Source organism: Hydra vulgaris, chromosome 04 (assembly GCF_038396675.1).
Source record: "Hydra vulgaris chromosome 04, alternate assembly HydraT2T_AEP".
Taxonomy (NCBI): domain Eukaryota; kingdom Metazoa; phylum Cnidaria; class Hydrozoa; order Anthoathecata; family Hydridae; genus Hydra; species Hydra vulgaris.
Genome location: NC_088923.1, coordinates 1,689,505 through 1,708,709, shown reverse-complemented (window position 1 = coordinate 1,708,709; position 19,205 = coordinate 1,689,505). Strand labels below are relative to the sequence as shown.

The 19,205-nt window shown below is 27.6% G+C and overlaps 1 protein-coding gene across 2 annotated transcripts in view; it reads right to left on the bottom strand.

Moving 5' to 3' along the window:
* Positions 1-1,232: 1,232 nt before the first annotated feature.
* Positions 1,233-19,205, bottom strand: part of LOC100209967 (uncharacterized) — a 59,693-nt gene continuing 41,720 nt past the window's right edge. For both annotated transcript variants that reach the window (XM_065795247.1, XM_065795248.1), the window contains exons 9-13: positions 16,995-17,058; positions 4,051-4,209; positions 3,877-3,960; positions 2,286-2,452; positions 1,233-1,647 (exon numbers count right to left, since the gene is read on the bottom strand). In XM_065795247.1, coding sequence (XP_065651319.1) covers positions 1,336-1,647; positions 2,286-2,452; positions 3,877-3,960; positions 4,051-4,209; positions 16,995-17,058 — 786 coding nt within the window. In that variant the 3' untranslated portion in view covers positions 1,233-1,335. The remainder of the gene's footprint in view (positions 1,648-2,285; positions 2,453-3,876; positions 3,961-4,050; positions 4,210-16,994; positions 17,059-19,205) is intronic.

Sequence of the window (19,205 nt, the reverse complement as noted above, 5' to 3'; positions counted from 1 at the left end):
GGGCTCCGCCGTGTGCTAATAGGCGGCGCGGGTTGACTCACCAATGCTAACGTACTATAAGCCGGTTCTAAGCGCCGGCGCCTTGTTAAGAACTATCAGAAACCTTTTCCCCAGCCTACGTTATGTATAATTAACACAATGACGTCACTAAGTAGTAATAGTCATTTAATTTGTTTTTGTTACGTAATATATAAAAAAATGCGTAGCAATAAAATCTAATTATTTAATATGTAGCCTACACTACTATGAATCGCTTTTGTATATTTTCTAGATGTTTCTTCAACAGTTTATATATTTCCAGGAGGTGGTATCATTCCAGGCTGCTTCCGGAATCTGGGGATGCCATAATTTATGAAACCACAGTTTACATTGCTCACATTCAATTACGAATGTTATAATGAATATGGATAAGGTAATTCGATACCAATCTAGATATTTAATCTTTAATAAAAAGTTTTTATATGCATAAGTTAAAGTTCATTAGTTAAATTGTTCTTTAGTTAAAATGCGATCTTTGTGACCTCCGTAGAAAGATATTATTGCGCCATTTTCACTTCCGCATTACAACAAAAAATAAATAATGAATCATGAATTTGGTAGGTCAGACAAATATTTTTATTAACATTTGGGTAGCGCCGGAAATGAAGTCGGTTATTAGTAAGACAGCTTTAGCTAGTTAAGCCACGCCGCCATTAGTAGCCGGCGGGGCCGCACCGCGTCACCTAACAGAACTAACCAATTTTGCGGATTCATAAAATATAAATGTTTATAGCGAAAAAACCCAGACCGAAAATTCTTTTTTTTTTTAAAAAAAAAAAAAATCTTCTTTAAATCACAATTGCTTGTTCAAACTTAGATAACATTTTAAAATACGTCAGAACCAATCAGAACTAGGATCAATAAAAAATTAAGGAATATTTTCGAAAGATTTTCACTAAATTCATGTTAAAGCCGATAAGCGGAGTTGATCTAAAGACTCCAAAATTTTTTAGATTCACTATTACGGGTAGTAAAAAGATTTTGAAAATTATATATAAAAAAAAAGTTGCTTTAAATATTAAAAAAACCTGAAGCAAAAAAAATTATACTATCTAAAGCTCTTGTTTGGATATAATATGCTGATAAAAGCATGCTAATTTCAAATAAAAGAATTCAAGTTATTTGTAAATTACCTTCACTAGACCGAGTGGTTATTGTACTTTGCTAATACTATTAATTAAAAACAAAGCAACTCTTACTGCAATTTATTAAGTAAATAAGTAAGTTTACAATCGATCATTTTTTTGCTGAGTCATTATTTGTCATATCCAATTTTCTCGTTAATTCAATTCGTTATTAATGATTCTTTATCTTATTAATTACTGTCTGTGTCTCATTATATTTTCTTTTAGAGAATTTTCTTTTCACTGATTCAACAGCAACAGGTTTGTATTCAACAATCTTTAAAGACTTAATTTGAGATTCAGATGGGTCACCACCATCCACGACAGATACAGAAACTGGTCCGATGTAAGGTCCTAAAGGTATTCCCTGATAGTTTTCATTGGTCCACATATATACAGCAAGTCCACCAGGAACACGCATACTTTTTATTTTGTTTTGCTCGCTGGTCCAAAAACATCCATGAATCAAGAGTTTAGGGTAAAGCTAAAAAGTCATACTAACTACGTCATTAAATTGAAGAAAAAAAAAATTGGATTTAAATATCAAATACTTAATGTATAGATTCAAGCAAAAAAACTTTAATATTTAGCTTATATTTTAAAACAAAATATTTTTAAATGTCTTCTTATTCAAAAGTATATAACCAAATGAATGTCGCATATCCCTTATTATATATACAAGTTATATCTTATCCTAAACTCGCTGGCTCAGCACATAACTTTTTATTTTTATTAACACAAAGTAATCTCTTTGGCAGCGACTTTAACCTACAAATACCTGTTTTTCGTTTACAAGAAAATTTTTTTTTTTTTAATATAAATATATTTAATAAAAGACATTTAACTAACTGAAGCAAGATTTTGTAACTTAATAAAAATTTAAAAGCGAAGGACAGCAGTTATTTTAATTGATATATAAATTTATATTATTGTTACAGTATAAATACAGTAAAATAACTTAATATAAATTAAGAAAAACTATCTATTTCATTTTTTATCATTTTCATTTCTTCACATTTCATCATTTTAATAAAATAGCTTTCGAATGCAAACATTTATTACTACTTATAATTACATAAATACAAAAAAAAATTATTGAAATTTGAGAAAAACTGTTCTTACATCTGTTTCAATAAAATCACACATCTGAGAGAAAGATGGACCACGACAAATCTTAACCATCTCAGAGGATTTCTTGTGAGTGTTAGATATTTTCATGGATTTTGTTGTAGCTCCCCCACATACTCGATCAATAGTGTTAGCACCATAAAATGGACCATAAGCAGTTCCTGATAAATTAAAATTATAAATAATTACGAGAATATTAAATTTTAGAAGAACTTTTCTAGAACAAACCCTAATTATACCTCTGCAGGTCTCTCGAGGTCGTGTAAAAATCTTGTACAACGACAATTCTAGTTAACTTTTTTTTAATTTATAATGGAATTTGTGTAATGCACATATTCCATTATAAATTTAAAAAAATATTACACCGTTACACATAACGTTAATGGGTAATGAAATGTGTATTACAAATCTGAAAGTGTACATGATATATTAGAACCATATATATATACATTTTAATTCTGATTCACTCCCAACAAGGCTGCAACTAACTACTATTAAGTTGGGAGTTACTAGAGAAAAATAATATAGCTATAGAGCAAGGAAACAGTTGACAGAAGACTTAAAAAGTTGAAGGTTGTATGGAAATTATCAGGAAAACATGAAAATGGGAGAGAGTTCCAAAGAGTTGAAGTGCGGGGAAAAAAACTAGACAAATAAAAGTTTTTGGAGCATGCAGGGACAATAAAATTAAAAGGATGAGACTTTGATGAATGACGAGTCAAGCAAGAGTGAGTTTTAGTTGATGGAACTAGAGATGATAGCTCCTTTGAGCAGCGACCATGATTTATTTGTAGAAAAGAGAAGGAGATGCAACTTAACGACGATGGGAAAGAGGCTCATAAAAATATTTTTGCTGGAATTCTGTATTAGCTAGATGTGTCTTCAACCATAATCTCCATAAGACCAAAGTATTTCCACTTTTGTCAACAAAGAGAGCTTATGTGAACTGCATGCATTTAGACTGTTGTCTCTTTAGCGCTTACATACAGTAGTGTCACTCAACTTTAGTTTTATATCATCTTTGATATGCTTGGACACTAAAACTGTTTTGCTTTAAACAAATTTTCAACTTTTGCTTTATAATTTATGGAACATGAAGTCATCTTTGCTGAACACCCAATAATATAATGGATGTATGAGTAAGATTTGTCTTCTTAATGATGCTTCAAAATAATGTTGCATTCTGCTGGTGTACAATGGTGTCCATGACCCATTTTGAAAGGTTTAGAAACCAATTTTATGATTGAGCACACTCAAATAAATAAAGGATATGTTAAAGTAAAGTAATACTTAGTTTCCTATAAAAATTGCAAAAATATCTTAAAACTTTTTAAATTAACTTAAAATTTAATACAACCACTGCTATTTTAATGCATTCCCTTAATAATGCATTCCCTCGATTTCAAAAATTTTATTGGAAATAATGTTATTTTTTTGATGTATAGAATTCTCATTTGCTCTCTCTCTCTCTCTCTCTCTCTCTCTCTCTCTCTCTCTCTCTTTCTCTCACTCTCTCTCTCTGTCTCTCTCACTCTCTATTATATACACACACTTTTAGTGAAGCAATGTATTTATTTAAATAAACCTGTATAATCTTCTTCTGTATAAAGCATAACTTTAACACTTTCAGGAACTGATATGGAAAGAATTTTGTCTGACCAAGTTTGTGCTAAATAAAAAAGTGAGTTTATAACTTTGAAGCAACTGACATAAAATAATATAACTTAAACAACTAAAAAAAAACAAGATAATTACTTACGAAAAACACAATTTCCCCAATCATCATAACTTAAGTCGCTGTTCACAGAAGTTGCACACCAATATTTTTCACCATCCTTTGCGCATTTTTCATACTTTATACCTTCATACTTAAAAGGAAATATACACTGTTCTCCTTTCACAGTCAATATATCTCCATCTAAAAAATTTTTTTTAATTTATTAAACATAAATTAATACCTATTATTTTATAATGTAATATACAGTGGTACAATAAAGTTAGAATGAGTAATAATTCAAATAAATTTTTTTGAGAGAAAAAAAACTGTATGAGAGGCGTAATTAAATTGTTTTTAAATCTAATTGCAAAAGTTGTAATTAATTAAAACTAAAAATAAAAAACAAGAAAAAAAATTAAACTATAAGTATGTTTTGCTTGTGATTTAAATGTTGCACATTTAAAGTTCTATCAAAGCCTTTCGGATCAGGCTTGTCTTGGAAATCCTGAAATAACGAGAAAATGAATGTGAAAAATATTAAAACCTAGATTACTAAAACATATTGAAAACATTTAAAAATTTTTCTTGGAATGAGCATAAATTAGCATAACAAATAAATAAAAAACTCAGCATAAATTGTCTTACAAGGATCCATTTTCACATATTTCTCTGATAAAAATACATAACAAATAATAAATTTTTCTTGGAATGAGCATAAATTAGCATAACAAATAAATAAAAAACTCAGCATAAATTGTCTTACAAGGATCCATTTTCACATATTTCTCTGATAAAAATACATAACAAATAATAAATTTTTCTTGGAATGAGCATAAATTAGCATAACAAATAAATAAAAAACTCAGCATAAATTGTCTTACAAGGATCCACTTTCACATATTTCTCTGATAAAAATACATAACAAATAATAAAAAGCGCCAACTTCGATTGTTTTCAATATTTTTAGGGAATCTTGGTTTAAATATTTTTAAAAATTATAAAAGTTGCAATTGCAGTGACGATGCAATTGAAGTGCAAGATTTCTACTCATTTTGGATTATGATATTGCGATAAAAAATTGTAAAAATAAAACGAACTGTAATAAATTAAAAAACTGTAAAAATAAAAACTGTAAAAATAAAACGAACTGTAATAAATTAAACGAACTGTAATAAATTAAAAAGGAAGTATAATTAATTTAATTTAAGACTTACAATGTAAAAATTCTTTCTCATTTACTAAAGTTTTTTCAATACGTTTCTTCTGCTTCTGACAAATCTAAAAAAATCTACGCAGCTTTAATCTTGCACAAAAATAATTGACTGGCTTTCTAAAGTGAAACTTTTTTTTTCAATTTCAACTCACCTCTACAAGGCCATAAAGGCCACTACACAAAGGCAACTACAGTCAAGGGGACTACTTTTAGTTGTGGATACAACCCTCTCTAAACTCTATAACACCGAAACACAAACCTTAATGAACAAGGCCGCTGCAAAGAGAAACAAGTTGAGTGCGATACTACCAGGGACGTGGTGGGGATCGAACTTGGAACTTCTCACTTATGAGGCAAGCATTCTACACCACTACCCCATTAACTTAAATTGACTTATGAAATTCAAACAAGTTGAGTGCGATACTACCAGGGACGTGGTGGGGATCGAACTTGGAACTTCTCACTTATGAGGCAAGCATTCTACACCACTACCCCATTAACTTAAATTGACTTATGAAATTGTTGCTAAGATATCATTAGATCTTGGACTTATTTTCAACCAAATTGCAAATCCATTGGTGCAAAAGCTGATTTAAAGTTACACCATTGTTGCAACTCTCAAAAACATCAAAAAAATTTTCTAAGACAATTTAAAGCTCAGCAGCGTATGTGAAGGACACGTATATGTATAATATGTACGACATGTATGTATGTGAGGTGTAATATAGGACATGTATGTATGTGAAGTGATAAATACGTGTGATAAATACAAAGATATTAAGGAAAAAATGCTGATAAAAACAAAAGAGAGAAAAGTTTTCCTATATGAGCAATGAGGCAACATTTAAACAAATTAAAGTTATGAAAATCCATATATTTGGGTACCCAAAAATTACAATCATAATCTTGGTATGAACAAAATGGACAATAAATGTGATGCCAAAATGTTGGTGAAATTGCAAAATCATCAATAAACAACCTATGATTAAGTCATACAATGATTAAGCAATCTATGATTAAGTCATACAATGACTTAATTATGAAATTCACTTTTGTGTGAAACAAGTTTGTCTAGTAAGAAAACTCTGAAAGTTTAGTAATAAATAATATAAATAAAATAATTTTATTTTTGTCTAGAAACAAAACCCTGAAAAATGTGCAAACTATTGTAAAAATATTAACAAAAAAAAGTCAAATCAAGTAAAAAGTATAACTTTAAATTGTTAAAGAGAATAAACAAAACCTCTTGAAATTAAATTCAAATTTTTGTCTGAACTTGATTGAACAGTACATTAAAAATGCAAATGATCTGATGCCATCTATCAAAAAGACTTTAAAAGACTTGGACATGATTGACCTTATTACTTAGAGATGAGCATTCCTGAATTAGTAGCAACTCTTAAACTATGTAAAATGGTTTGATACCATGGATGTCATGAATGAAAAATTGCAATAGGTGTGTTGGAATTTTAATTGGAGGAAATGCAAATGGTTTTGATTGTGCATGTTTGCTTGAAGAAATTGAAAAAGAGAGCTCTCATCAAATAAAAATTATTAAAGAAGAAAAAAGACTCTGGCTTAAACATTTTTCACTCTGTCCAGTAATGATGACAGTTAAGTTATTCAAACCTGAAGCTCAGCAGACAGTTGAACTGGCTTTCAATGTTCCCAAATTACTTCTTATTGCTTCCCTCTAACATCAAATGACTTCAAACTTTTTACCAAAGGCACCAATTATAATGATTTATTCATTAAAAATATTAACAAAGTACAATATATCTAGGACACAAAAAAACACTAAAATAGTCGTTAATTTTTCTTGAATGGTCATACATGGTCACAATACATATTTTTAAATGTTTTTTTGTTGGTGTTTTACACATTAAAAATACTTTATGATCATATAGTATATACATAACACTCTACTAATTATATACACTATAAAAGATGAGCTATAAAATATTTTAGTATAATTAGACTAATTTTACTTCATCACAATATAATTATCCTAGTTCTATCACCACAAATCAATTGTGGTGATTGAACGCATCAAAGAAATTCTAATCTGACAAATATAAATCAATCGATACCAGGCAATTATTATAAAACAATTTATTTTTAACATCAAAATTCTTATTTTTATAATAATGATTATTTAAAATTGCATAAATAAAATTAAATATCAAAATGACTTAAAACATTAAAAATGTTGAAAATTTGATCTTTAAACATTAAAACATAATCAATATTATTCTTTATCAATATGGCTTCAATTATTTATCAAGGTAAAAAAAAATATCGGCAGTGCGTATTGAGATCTACGTGACCTTTTAAAAGAACATTGTAACCAAATACAAACAGTTTAAGGTGGTTTTATCTTAAACTAAAGATTATGAAACTCCGCACATATCAAACCACAAGTCCATTAAAGTAACAAACTCAATGTTAAGTCCATTTAAGTTTTATACAGTTTGCACAGAGGCTTTGAATGTTTTTTATGGTGGTATTGTCCATATGGCTGCAGGAGTTCTAATTTGGACAGAATCTAAGACAAACAGAAACATAAAATTGCTGAAAAAAGTGAAAGCAAAAATACAAGTAACCATCAGAGTAAAAACAGAAATAAAATGGGAATTTGCAGAACCCAGTGGATAAGGAGGAATAGGATAACTGGAAATGTTGCTAAGTAACTGCATATTAATGTAAAACAAAAGGTAATAACAGACCACACATCAAGGCAAACAGACTGCAATTTAATTGAAAATTATGACATACCACAATTCTGAGAACAATGTTTTTTTTGTTGTTTTTTTTTGTTATTCACCTCCTCGAGGCCAAGACGGCCACTACAGATGAGGAGGCTACTTAATAGTGGTTATAACCCTCTCTCAACTCTATAACTCCAAAACACGAACCTTGACGAACAACGCCGCTGCACAGAGAAACAAGTTGAGCGCGGTACTACCAGGGACGTGGTGGGGATTGAACTCGGAACCTCTCGCTTATAAAGCGAGCGCTTTACCACTACACCACTACCGCACTATGTGTTCTGAGAAAAAAAACTAATGTTTAACAATCTAAATAGATGTGTCAGCAGCTAAACATCTTGCTTTTACAAGAATTTTATTGGTATAACTCCAACGCTGCACCAAATTCCACCTCATCTAGGAGCTGAATAAGCAAGGAATGAGGAGCTAAATGAAATGAATGATATAACTAGTTTGATAACTTGGAGAGAAAAAGAAATGTAAGCCAATAATAAAAAAAGTACATCAACCTGTCCATTGCTTTAAAAGACTTTGGGTAGGGTCTAACCCATGAGACCAATATTTATTTTTTTTAACTTTTTTGCAATACCGAAAACATTAAAAGTGCTTTCTGCTAAATTGTTCAACTTTGAATTGATTAAATTGTTCAACTTTGAATTAATGTAACTTTTAAAACAGAAAAAAAAATTTAATTAAAATTTTTTTAAGTATAAATCAGCATTTCTTTTTAGTTAAAGCAAATAAAGATTAATTTCAATCAATTTCAATTTCAAAATATTAAATACTTTTATTCTACAACTTTTACAAAATTTTAATTTACACAGTAGCACTGGTACCCAGTACCCAGTGTATAAAACAAAAAAAAAATTTAATTTATACAGTAGCACTGGGTTAAGTACCCAGTGTATAAAACAAGAAAAATTTTTAATTTATACAGTAGCACTGGGTTAAGTATCCAGTGTATATAACAAAAAAAATTTTAATTTATACAGTAGCAATGTTTTGTTTTATACAGTAGCAATGTTTTGTTTTATACAGTAGCACTGTTTTGTTTTATACAGTAGCACTGGGTTAAGCACCCAGTGTATGAAACGGTAAAAATTTTTAATAAAACAAAAATTTGTAGCTAAATTAATGCTTTTTTGTATGTATAAAAAAAAATCTTTTTTACTGGCTTGAAAACTAAAACAAACAATTTTTATGAGACAGATAACATTTGCTTTTCCCCAGCACTTTTTTAGAGCCTACATAATTACTACAACTATTATTACAACCATTATACATAAACAATTATTACAACTATTACACATAACAATGCATACACCATGGGGCAGACATACAGTACACCAGGGAGCAGAGATAATGGGGGGCAAAAAAGGAACTTGGGGCTATACCTTGTTAAAACAAACATAAAAAAGGCAACACTATAGCTGAATGTTACCATGGTAATATTTTTTAGTATTATAAAGTCTTTCAAAATATGTTAAAAGGTTCTATCAGCATAAATAGTTGATTAATTTGAAGTTTTAACTTAAAGATGGCTGCTTACGAAAACAATAACTTGTGCAAGTGTTTTAAATGCAATTAATACAGATTTTTACCGGAATCTTTCATCCACAAGTAGTGGTGAATCATATGATGATGGTAGCTAGCAAAAGTGATTCATATGATAATGGTAGCTAGCAAAAGTGATTCATATGATGATGGTGGCTAGCAAAAGTGATTCATGTGATGATGGTAGATAGCAAAAGTGATTCAAGTGATGATGGTAGCTAGCAAAAGTGATTCATGTGATGATGGTAGCTAGCAAAAGTGATTCATGTGATGATGGTAGCTAGCAAAAGTGATTCATGTGATGATGGTAGCTAACTAAAGTGATTCATATGATGATGGTAGCTAGCAAAAGTGATTCATATGATGATGGTAGCTAGCAAAAGTGATTCATATGATGATGGTAGCTAGCAAAAGTGATTTATGTGATGATGGTAGCTAGCAAAAGTGATTCATATGACGATGGTAGCTAGCAAAAGTGATTCATATGATGATGGTAGCTAGCAAAAGTGATTCATATGATGATGGTAGCTAGCAAAAGTGATTCATATGATGATGGTAGCTAACAAAAGTGAATCATGTGATGATGGTAGCTAGCAAAAGTGATTCTTATGATAGAAATTATGATGGTAGCTATCTTAATCTAATTTAAAAGTTATTAAAAAGTCAAATTTAAATTATTTAGCTAATTTAAAAAAAAAATTATTTCATGCACCAAATGTAAACTTTATTTTTTTACTAAAAAATTTAAATCATTTTGCACTTAATTTCGGTTTTATTTTTTTAAATAATATTCTTATTATAATCATTGAAATATATTTTTGTTTAAAGAAGATTTAAAAAAAGTTTGAAAGTATTTTTAAAAGATATAAATATATGATAATTACATTAATTAATCTTAGTAAAAAAAACCCATTTAAAAAATTTTTTCTCAGAAAAATGTAAAAATCATCGCGAACTTCGGAAAGGCATTAACATTCTAATTAATGTAAAAAATTTTAATAAATCATTTCCTAACTATTTGCAAGAAAATGTAATATATATAACTGATCCAACTCTAATCTCTGAATCATTTAACACTTTTTTTACAAATGTTGCTCATAAACTCAATTTTCAAATATTCTTTCTAAACTATTTAATACCTCATTTATAAATGGAACTTTTCCTGATATTTTGAAATTATCTCGCGTTATTCCAATATTTAAAAATGGCTCTAAACTTTCATGCACTAACTACAGACTTATTTCTCTTTTATCTAACATTTGTAAGCTTCTTATGAGAAACTTATGTATTCTAGAGTGTACTCTTTTCTAAACTCATTTAATTGTTTAAATGATTTTCAATTTGGTTTTCAATCAAAACATTCAACATGCCATGCATTAATAAGTATAACAGAAAAAATTAGGAAAGCTCTTAATATAGGTCATTTGGTTTGTGGTGTTTTCATCGATTTACAAAAAGCTTTTGATACTGTTGACCATAGTATTTTTATTTCTAAATTAAATCATTATGGAATTCGCAGTATTTTAAATGGTTTCAATCTTATCTTTCAGATCGAAAACAATTTTTAAGTATTAATGGTTTCAATTCTAGTAATAAATCAGTTTTTGTGCTCTTCAAGGTTGTGTTCTAGATCTTCTTTTGTTTTTATTGTTAACGACCTAATCAACTCTGCTCACTTCTCTTCAGTTTATCAGTTTGCTGATGATACAAATCTCTTGCATATCAACAAATCATATCATTCTTTATGTAAAAATGTTAATTCAGATCTAAAAGGTATAGTTCACTGGTTAAATGCTAACCTAATATGTCTCAACACCAAAAACACTGAACTAATTTTTTTTTCATCTCCGAGAAAAAACTATTTCTTTAAAAATGTTGAAATCAAAATCAAAATTAATAATAAATGGCTATATCCTTCAAGATTTATTAAGTTTCTTGGTGTATTATTTGATTGCAATCTTTCATGGAACTTTAATATTAATGAAGTAAGCAAGAAAATCTCAAGCTAACGGTATACTTTCAATAATTTGTAATTATAAAGTTACACTAAAGAATATTTACTATGCATTATTCTCATCTCATCTTAGATATTGTTGTTAAGATTGGGGTCAAGTTGAAAACTATCTCATTAAGTTGCTATCATATCAGTGTCAATCCGATAGAATAATAAACTTTCAACCAATTAAATCAGATACATCGAAGTCCTTCAAAAAACTTTTCATTCCAACACTTCCAGCACTAGTAAAGTATGCTAATCTTCTTTTTTTTTTGACTCCTTAAATAATAACTTTCCATCTCCTGTCACAAACTTGTTCACAGAAAGTTGTTCACACAAACTTGTTCACAATTACATTCCTACTCTACTAAAAACATGCACAATGGAAAACTAAATGTAATATCTTTTAAAACCTAGAAATATGGTAAAAATTCTATTGTTTACCAGTGCATCTGTGAATGGAACAGGAGCCTTGCTTGCATTTTGAATGAGTTCAAAAAACTTTATCTTAAAATACCATTACTCCATCTTAAACAATATCAATTTAAAAAAATTCTGAAAAACTTTTTATTCTTACTTTTAGACATATTATCCTTACAACTAAAATATTCTTTTAATTTTCTTTTTGTATATTATTGTAATAAACTATTATTATTATAATAATAATAATAATAATAATAATAATAATAATAATAATAATAATAATAATAATAATAATAATAATAACTATTATTATTATTATCATTAATATTATTATTATTATTATTATTGTTATTAATACTATTATTAAAACTATGGTAAAAATGATTTATGAAAAGTAAATAGCTTGTTGTGTTGTTGTTGTTGTTGTTATTTAGAAACTAAATTAAAACTAATTGACTGAAACTTCAAATTTTAGTTAATTTTCAGCCATATCTATTTACTATATAATGATTTTCTTAAAGATTTTATAAAGATGGTCTTGAAGATTTCATAAAGATTCAAATTAGTAACTATAGCAACTAAAATATGATTAAGACAGCTGGAAAAGAAGAAAAAAGCAGAAAAAATTATCAGTTTGAAATAAAAAGTTTTATCTTGAACATATATGTTTAGGGCAAAACATTTTTATTTCAAGATATATATGTAATATAACAGCTCCTCAGACTAAAGAAGGTTGTTTAAACATTAGCAAATGAAAAAATTGTTTGCAAAACCTATTTTTTATAAACTCTGAATTAGTCAAAAAATATATTTATATTAACATAAAAAAAAGAATCCTTTGATTGCAATGTCAAAAGTGGACATAAAAGATATTACATATAGAGATACTAAAACAAGGTATCATATGATACAAATCAAACATAAATTAATTAATTTAATAAATTCATTCCAGACAGCTAACAGCCATGCCTTAACATGAATTACTTAGTCTCTAATTGGTTAAAATCTGAAAGTACACATTCAATTTAATAAAACCATTAAGTAGTACTATTTGGACCAAAAAGATCTTTAAAAAGAGCATGTGATGATCTTTATCTTTTATCATCTTTGGAAGAGCAAGTAATGATCAAGCAAACAAACATAAAGTAAAATTTTTGAAGGTGTTGCAAAAGACGTTCCTGAAGCATTACTTAGAATTATAGTTGTGTTCTCTCATAACTCAATTTTGACAATAAATTTAATTAAAAATGCATTATTAAACATTGAAAAAATTTTCATTGACAACATTTCTGATTAGTCTGAAAAATATCAGTTGTCTGGAAAATAGATTGTCTGAAAGTGTGCCAGTTAAACAGAAACAAATCTCAGTTTACAGGATCTACAACAGGAATGTGAAAACCTTTATCCAAAACATGGAGAAAAAAACCAGAGACCAAAAAAGATTCAAACCTCTTTTCAATAAAACGAACAACAAAAGCAGCTCAAAATATTTTTTTATGAGTACCCAATTAGAGTGTTTCACTTAAAACTTTCAGCTCTGAATGAATTCAGTTTTAACAAAACTATGTTTTATGTTTATATTTTAACAAAATATACAGTCAGCAAAAAATAAGTTTTTAAAGTTATTATTTTCTATAAACTATGAAACCTTCTACATAGAATCTTCTACATAAAAATCTTCTACAAAGTAATCTTTTATTTAGAAATGGTCTTAGAAAGAGTGGCAACAGTTAGAATAAGTTTGAGCAATAGTATTGTTTGTTTTAATGACTTTCAATGATGAATGACTTTGGAAAAATTTTACTGAAACTGAAAAAGTACAATTCTGCTATATGTGTGATATGGCTATGACAGTGAAAAAACAAGTGAACAAATGCTCCGTGACTATAAAGCGATTTGGTGAGTATGTAGAATATATTTATCCAATTCAGACTGCTTTCATAAGATTGAAGTGAATGAAATTTATAAAATACATAAAAAAAGTGTTATTGTAAAAGATTTTCAATCCATGCCATTAGCAGTTTTTCTACATAAGTCATTGAAGTCTTGACTCAAATGGAGTGTAGTAAGAAACCAAAGACAATAAAGAACAACTTTCTTGCCAAGAAAATTTACAGGAGGTTATCCAACATTCAGCAAAGAAACAGAAACATAAGTCAAATGACGAGGGCTATTTCAAAAGTAATGTTGGCCTTTGAAGCAATCAGCAAATAAAGTGCAAATCTTTAGATATTATTCAGTGCTCTTCAAATAAACTCTTACATCAAAAAAAGTATTTTTTTATTGCTAAACTAATGGTTACAAATATTTGATAAAGAATAAGCAATGACTTGTTCGACACTTTGTGTTCTCTAAAAGTCCTAAAAATAAAAATTCTTTGTCTTATATTTATTAAAATGCACTTTTAATACACTACTTGCAAATTCCCTAACTTTTAATAATTCTTTAATTTAAAATTTACTTGTAATTTTAAAAGCTGGAAAAAGTATAACCATACTTTGGAGCTTGCAGTTATTACAATAATAAACTTACGGTATTAATTATTGAAATAACTATTATATAAGATTTGAAAATATCTACAAAACTATAAACTGAATGTTACGAAATGTTTGGTAATGTTGTCATTTTGTTTTGAAAAAAACAAAAAACAAAGAGCTTAATTGGAAAACTTGTCTCTTTTTTGTTCCAAATTTTCACTTTTTTTTGTTGTTGTATAGGCTACCCTTTAATCTCATATATTAAGTTGTTTATAGTTGGCATCCCTATTAGTATTTGTGTAATAAGAAGCACTTTGTGTCATTAGGAGCTTTATTGTTTTTAAGGCAACATTTGAGGCAACTGCAAAGTTTATTATTTAGGTTACCAAGTATTTAGGTTATTAAGTATTATCTCCATAATAACATCCGGGTGTTCTTCAAGCACCATGAGATTACTGAAGATAGTTAATAGATAATTGACTAAAATTTTGAAATATTTCTTCATGTCAGAGATTATTCTGGTCATATTTTAAATATTCTGAAAGTTTTTTCATAAAAATATCCAGAAAAAAACAGGAAAATATTGTTAAAAAATATCCGGAAAAATTCGGAAATAAAAATGCATTTTGTGTAACTAAGAATATTTCATGTGTTTGAATAAAATTCATTATTTGCATGCACAAGTAGTTATATTATTTAATGTTCTATTTAAATTAATTACTCAATATAAAACATAAAATTAAAATTATGAGCATAATATTTACATTATTTGCACGAGAAAAGTCTAAATTTTAAAATTTTTCAAATTAGTAAAATAGCGGGATAGTGCTATGGACATTACGGTGGTAAAATATATGAGATGCGGCCGACAAGGTTGTGAGTTTGAATCCTCCATAGAACTTGTATTTTTTTAAATACATTTTTTAAAAAAGCTTAATGTTTTTAAACTATTGTTGTTTATCATTTTTTTTCTAAGTTTTATATAATTTGTGTATCAATACATAATTAAGTTGACTGTTAAAGCCGTTGTCACATAGGTGTTTAAATACATTGAATGACTTAAATAGGGATAGGCGCAGTGGAGTGTACATACATCAACTGAGGGTTTAGGTTTTGACAGATATACTTTTATATAAAATAATTGTATGTTAAAACTTACTTAAGTACAGTTTATAAATTAATATAACTAAAAAATATATATTAAATTAAACTAAATTTTAAGGTAAAATTGTCAAAATAATTTTATGTGTACAAATTAATTGTACATGCATATGTACAAAATAATTTTGTGTAAAAATTAGCTGTACATGCGTATAAATAATGCCTATCCTAACCAAATGTAATATCATATCATAATGCCTATCATAACCAAATATATATATATATATATATATATATATATATATATATATATATATATATATACATATATATATATATATGTATATATTTATATATATGTATATATATATATATATATATATATATATATATATATATATATATATATATATATATATATATATATATATATATATATATATATATATATATATATATATATATATATATATATAACCCTCGGAATTCGGAAAAATGAGATCGGCAATAATTTGCCGACCTCAATCTTTTAGAGGTCGGCATCAGGTCGGCAAAAATTATTTGATACAATGATCTTACCATAAAACATAGAAAAGAGGTCGGCAATTTTTTGCCGACCTTAAACACTTACAGGTCGGCAGTTAGGTCGGCATTGCCGAATGCCGACCCTAATTCCGAGGGTTGTATATATATATATATATATATATATATATATATATATATATATATATATATATATATATATATATTAATTCCTTGTATTGTAAACTATATGGATATCTGGAATAAATAAAATTATATAGAAATATCCGGAAGTCCGGAAATATCCAGAAAATGATAATCCCTTATATATTCTATATAAACCTATTTATCTTTATATATATATTTAGTTAAGGATTTTAAATTTTTTAATTTCGCTTCCCTTAAATACAAAGTATGTGTAGTATAGGGCTTTTATTATTCTTTAGCTCCAAACCAACTAAATCATGTTATTTTCATAACTATAAACTTAATTCTTTATTTTTTCTTGAAGTGTCCTTTTAGATCTAAAATTTTTTCAATAATAAAAAAATTTAATTGGTCTGTTTCTTCCACTAATCCTCAGTTCCCTTACTACTTCTTGATGATATTTTTTTAGTACATTTGTATGTTATTACAAGTGTACCAGAAAACATTTATTTTTCATTTATAGTCCACTATCAACTTCTTGGTGATATTTTTCTGGTATATTTGTAAGTTATATCTAGTTTGAAACTTATTTAAAAATTGGCAAAGAAAATCATTTTCCTAAATTATTCTGAAAATTATTTTTATTGAATTACTGCTAATGATATATAAGAAACCTATTAACTAACTAGTAAACTTGTATCTCGTAACTAATAAAACCTAGTAACTAATTTGTAAAACCTAGTAACTAACTAGTAAGATAATAACTTCTATAAAAAAGCACATACCAGTTCCACTGACCACTTTTAAATCAGGATAATCATTTAGAGCAAGCTCATCACATCTTCCATCCTTTAATAAAAACAAAAACTTTCATGTTAAACTATCTATAATATAATTGCTACAAAAACGTTTAACGTTTAAGCTCGTTTTATTAGTTACTAGGCTTTGAAAGAGCGCGTTCTCAAAATGCATGCGGTCATTGGAGAAAGATCTCTTAAGCGAGTTAAAACTTTTTTCCTTTTGGAATTTAATTATTATTATATTAAAATTTATTAGTTTAGAAATATTACATAAAAAATCATATTAAGATAAATAATCATCGTTAAGATCATATTATAATTGAAGTAAGTATAGAAAATAGTTTTATATAACATTTTTATTAGATATAAAGTAGAAAGGATCACTCCTATTAATTTTTTAAATCATTTATATTTTGTTTGTTTTAGTTTTTCTTTTAGCTTTATTTTGTTTTTTAGCCGTTTTATTTTTATCATTTTATTTTTTAGAAGGAAAATAGGGGTATGGATGAGGCCTAATTATTTTTTATGCAACAAAAAAGTTATACTAATGCTATTTCCATAAAATTGGTTATTACTACTTTGAAATTTCTGTGATGCTATTAACTATTTTTGTTCTTTTTTAGAAAATTTAGAAAAATTAAAATTTTGTGCCAACACTGACATGGCATGTCACATGTTATTGTATGTAAAGGTTAAATTTTGTTATAAGGATTGCAGTTCTTATGAAAAAAAAAAAATGAAGGTAAAGAGTGTCGTTTGTATATATATATATATATATTGTTTACTTTAAATCTTTTTAAAATTTCTCGCGTCATTTTAAAAATTTTTGTTTGGACATGTTTATTGTTTGCATATATGCTTTTTTGATAAGGTGTCGTCCATAAAGTACGTATGCTCATAGGGCGAGGGGGAGGACTTCAAAAAGCGTACGAAAGCGTATGGGGGGAGGGGGGAGGGTTCAATTTAAAAGTACGTACTTCGATTTTCTAATTTATCACAATTAACCAGCTAATCATTAGAAAAGTTACATTCTGACTAAAGATTCTAGTTTGCCAACATAAAAAGATATGGTATATTGAGTAGAGGGTATAGTTTCCCTCTATGCACACACATGTATGAGCGCCCTCAGGATTTTTTGATGTTCCAGATAGGACACTTTCACACATTGTGCAAACTCCAAACTTAAGTTTGTTTATACTTATGCCAAATGAGAGACCTTACAAAATATTGGTATGGCGGAGGCCTGTAAACAAAAAGCCCTAAAACGCTTGCCCTCCCCTGCCCATACTTAATGGCACTAATGTAGTAAAATTTTCAACTTTACCATATAAAACTAAATTTAAATTTATTGACAGATTTCAAAATTTTTGGTGTATGTACTTTATGGACGACCCCAAAGTATGTGTGTGTGGTAACATGTGCTTTATAGTTGTTTTATCAATGTATTTTTATAATAATGTAAAGCGTGTTTTTATTGTTTGTGTATGTGTTAATATGTGTAATATAATTGTTTTATAAAAGTGTTTAAATATGTATATAAGGTATATATTTAACCTTATATACATATTTAAACATAATTATTGTGTTTATAGTTGGTACATATGTTTGTATTATGTTGTTTCCATGTTTTCAAAGTGTTGTGACTTAGTAATCGTGTAGAGTAAGATTTGTCAACCTTGCCAGCCAAGTGATGTACTTATAACAGAAGGTTACACGACAGTATTTAGTGCCAAACTGTTATTGCTTTAGGTCAAGGTGCTTTTAAGCCTTTATGATTAAGTTAATTTTTTTTCAAACATCTCCTAGCTGATATATATTTTTTTAAAGTCATAAATTTATTGTATAATTTATTTTAAATGGTTGTTATATATAAAAATTATTTGTGTGTGCTTTTTAGAGTAGAAAAAAAAAATTATATTAAAAAATATAGGAAAGATCACAGTCTTCAGGATTTATTTAAGATTTTTTTGTTACTACTTTCAATTAAAGGTGAAGTTTAAATGAATGATATTAGGCTAGAAGCAGATATTAGTTTAGAAAAATGGAAATGTTAATAGGCAAGTTAATCGTTGCAGAAATGAAAGAGATAGGCTTAGGCAAGATGAAATTAATAATCAACAAAATGCTAGAAATGCTGCTCAGCAAGCAGCAAATAATTCAAACCCAAATGAGAGCTTGCTTAGGCGAGTTGAAAAT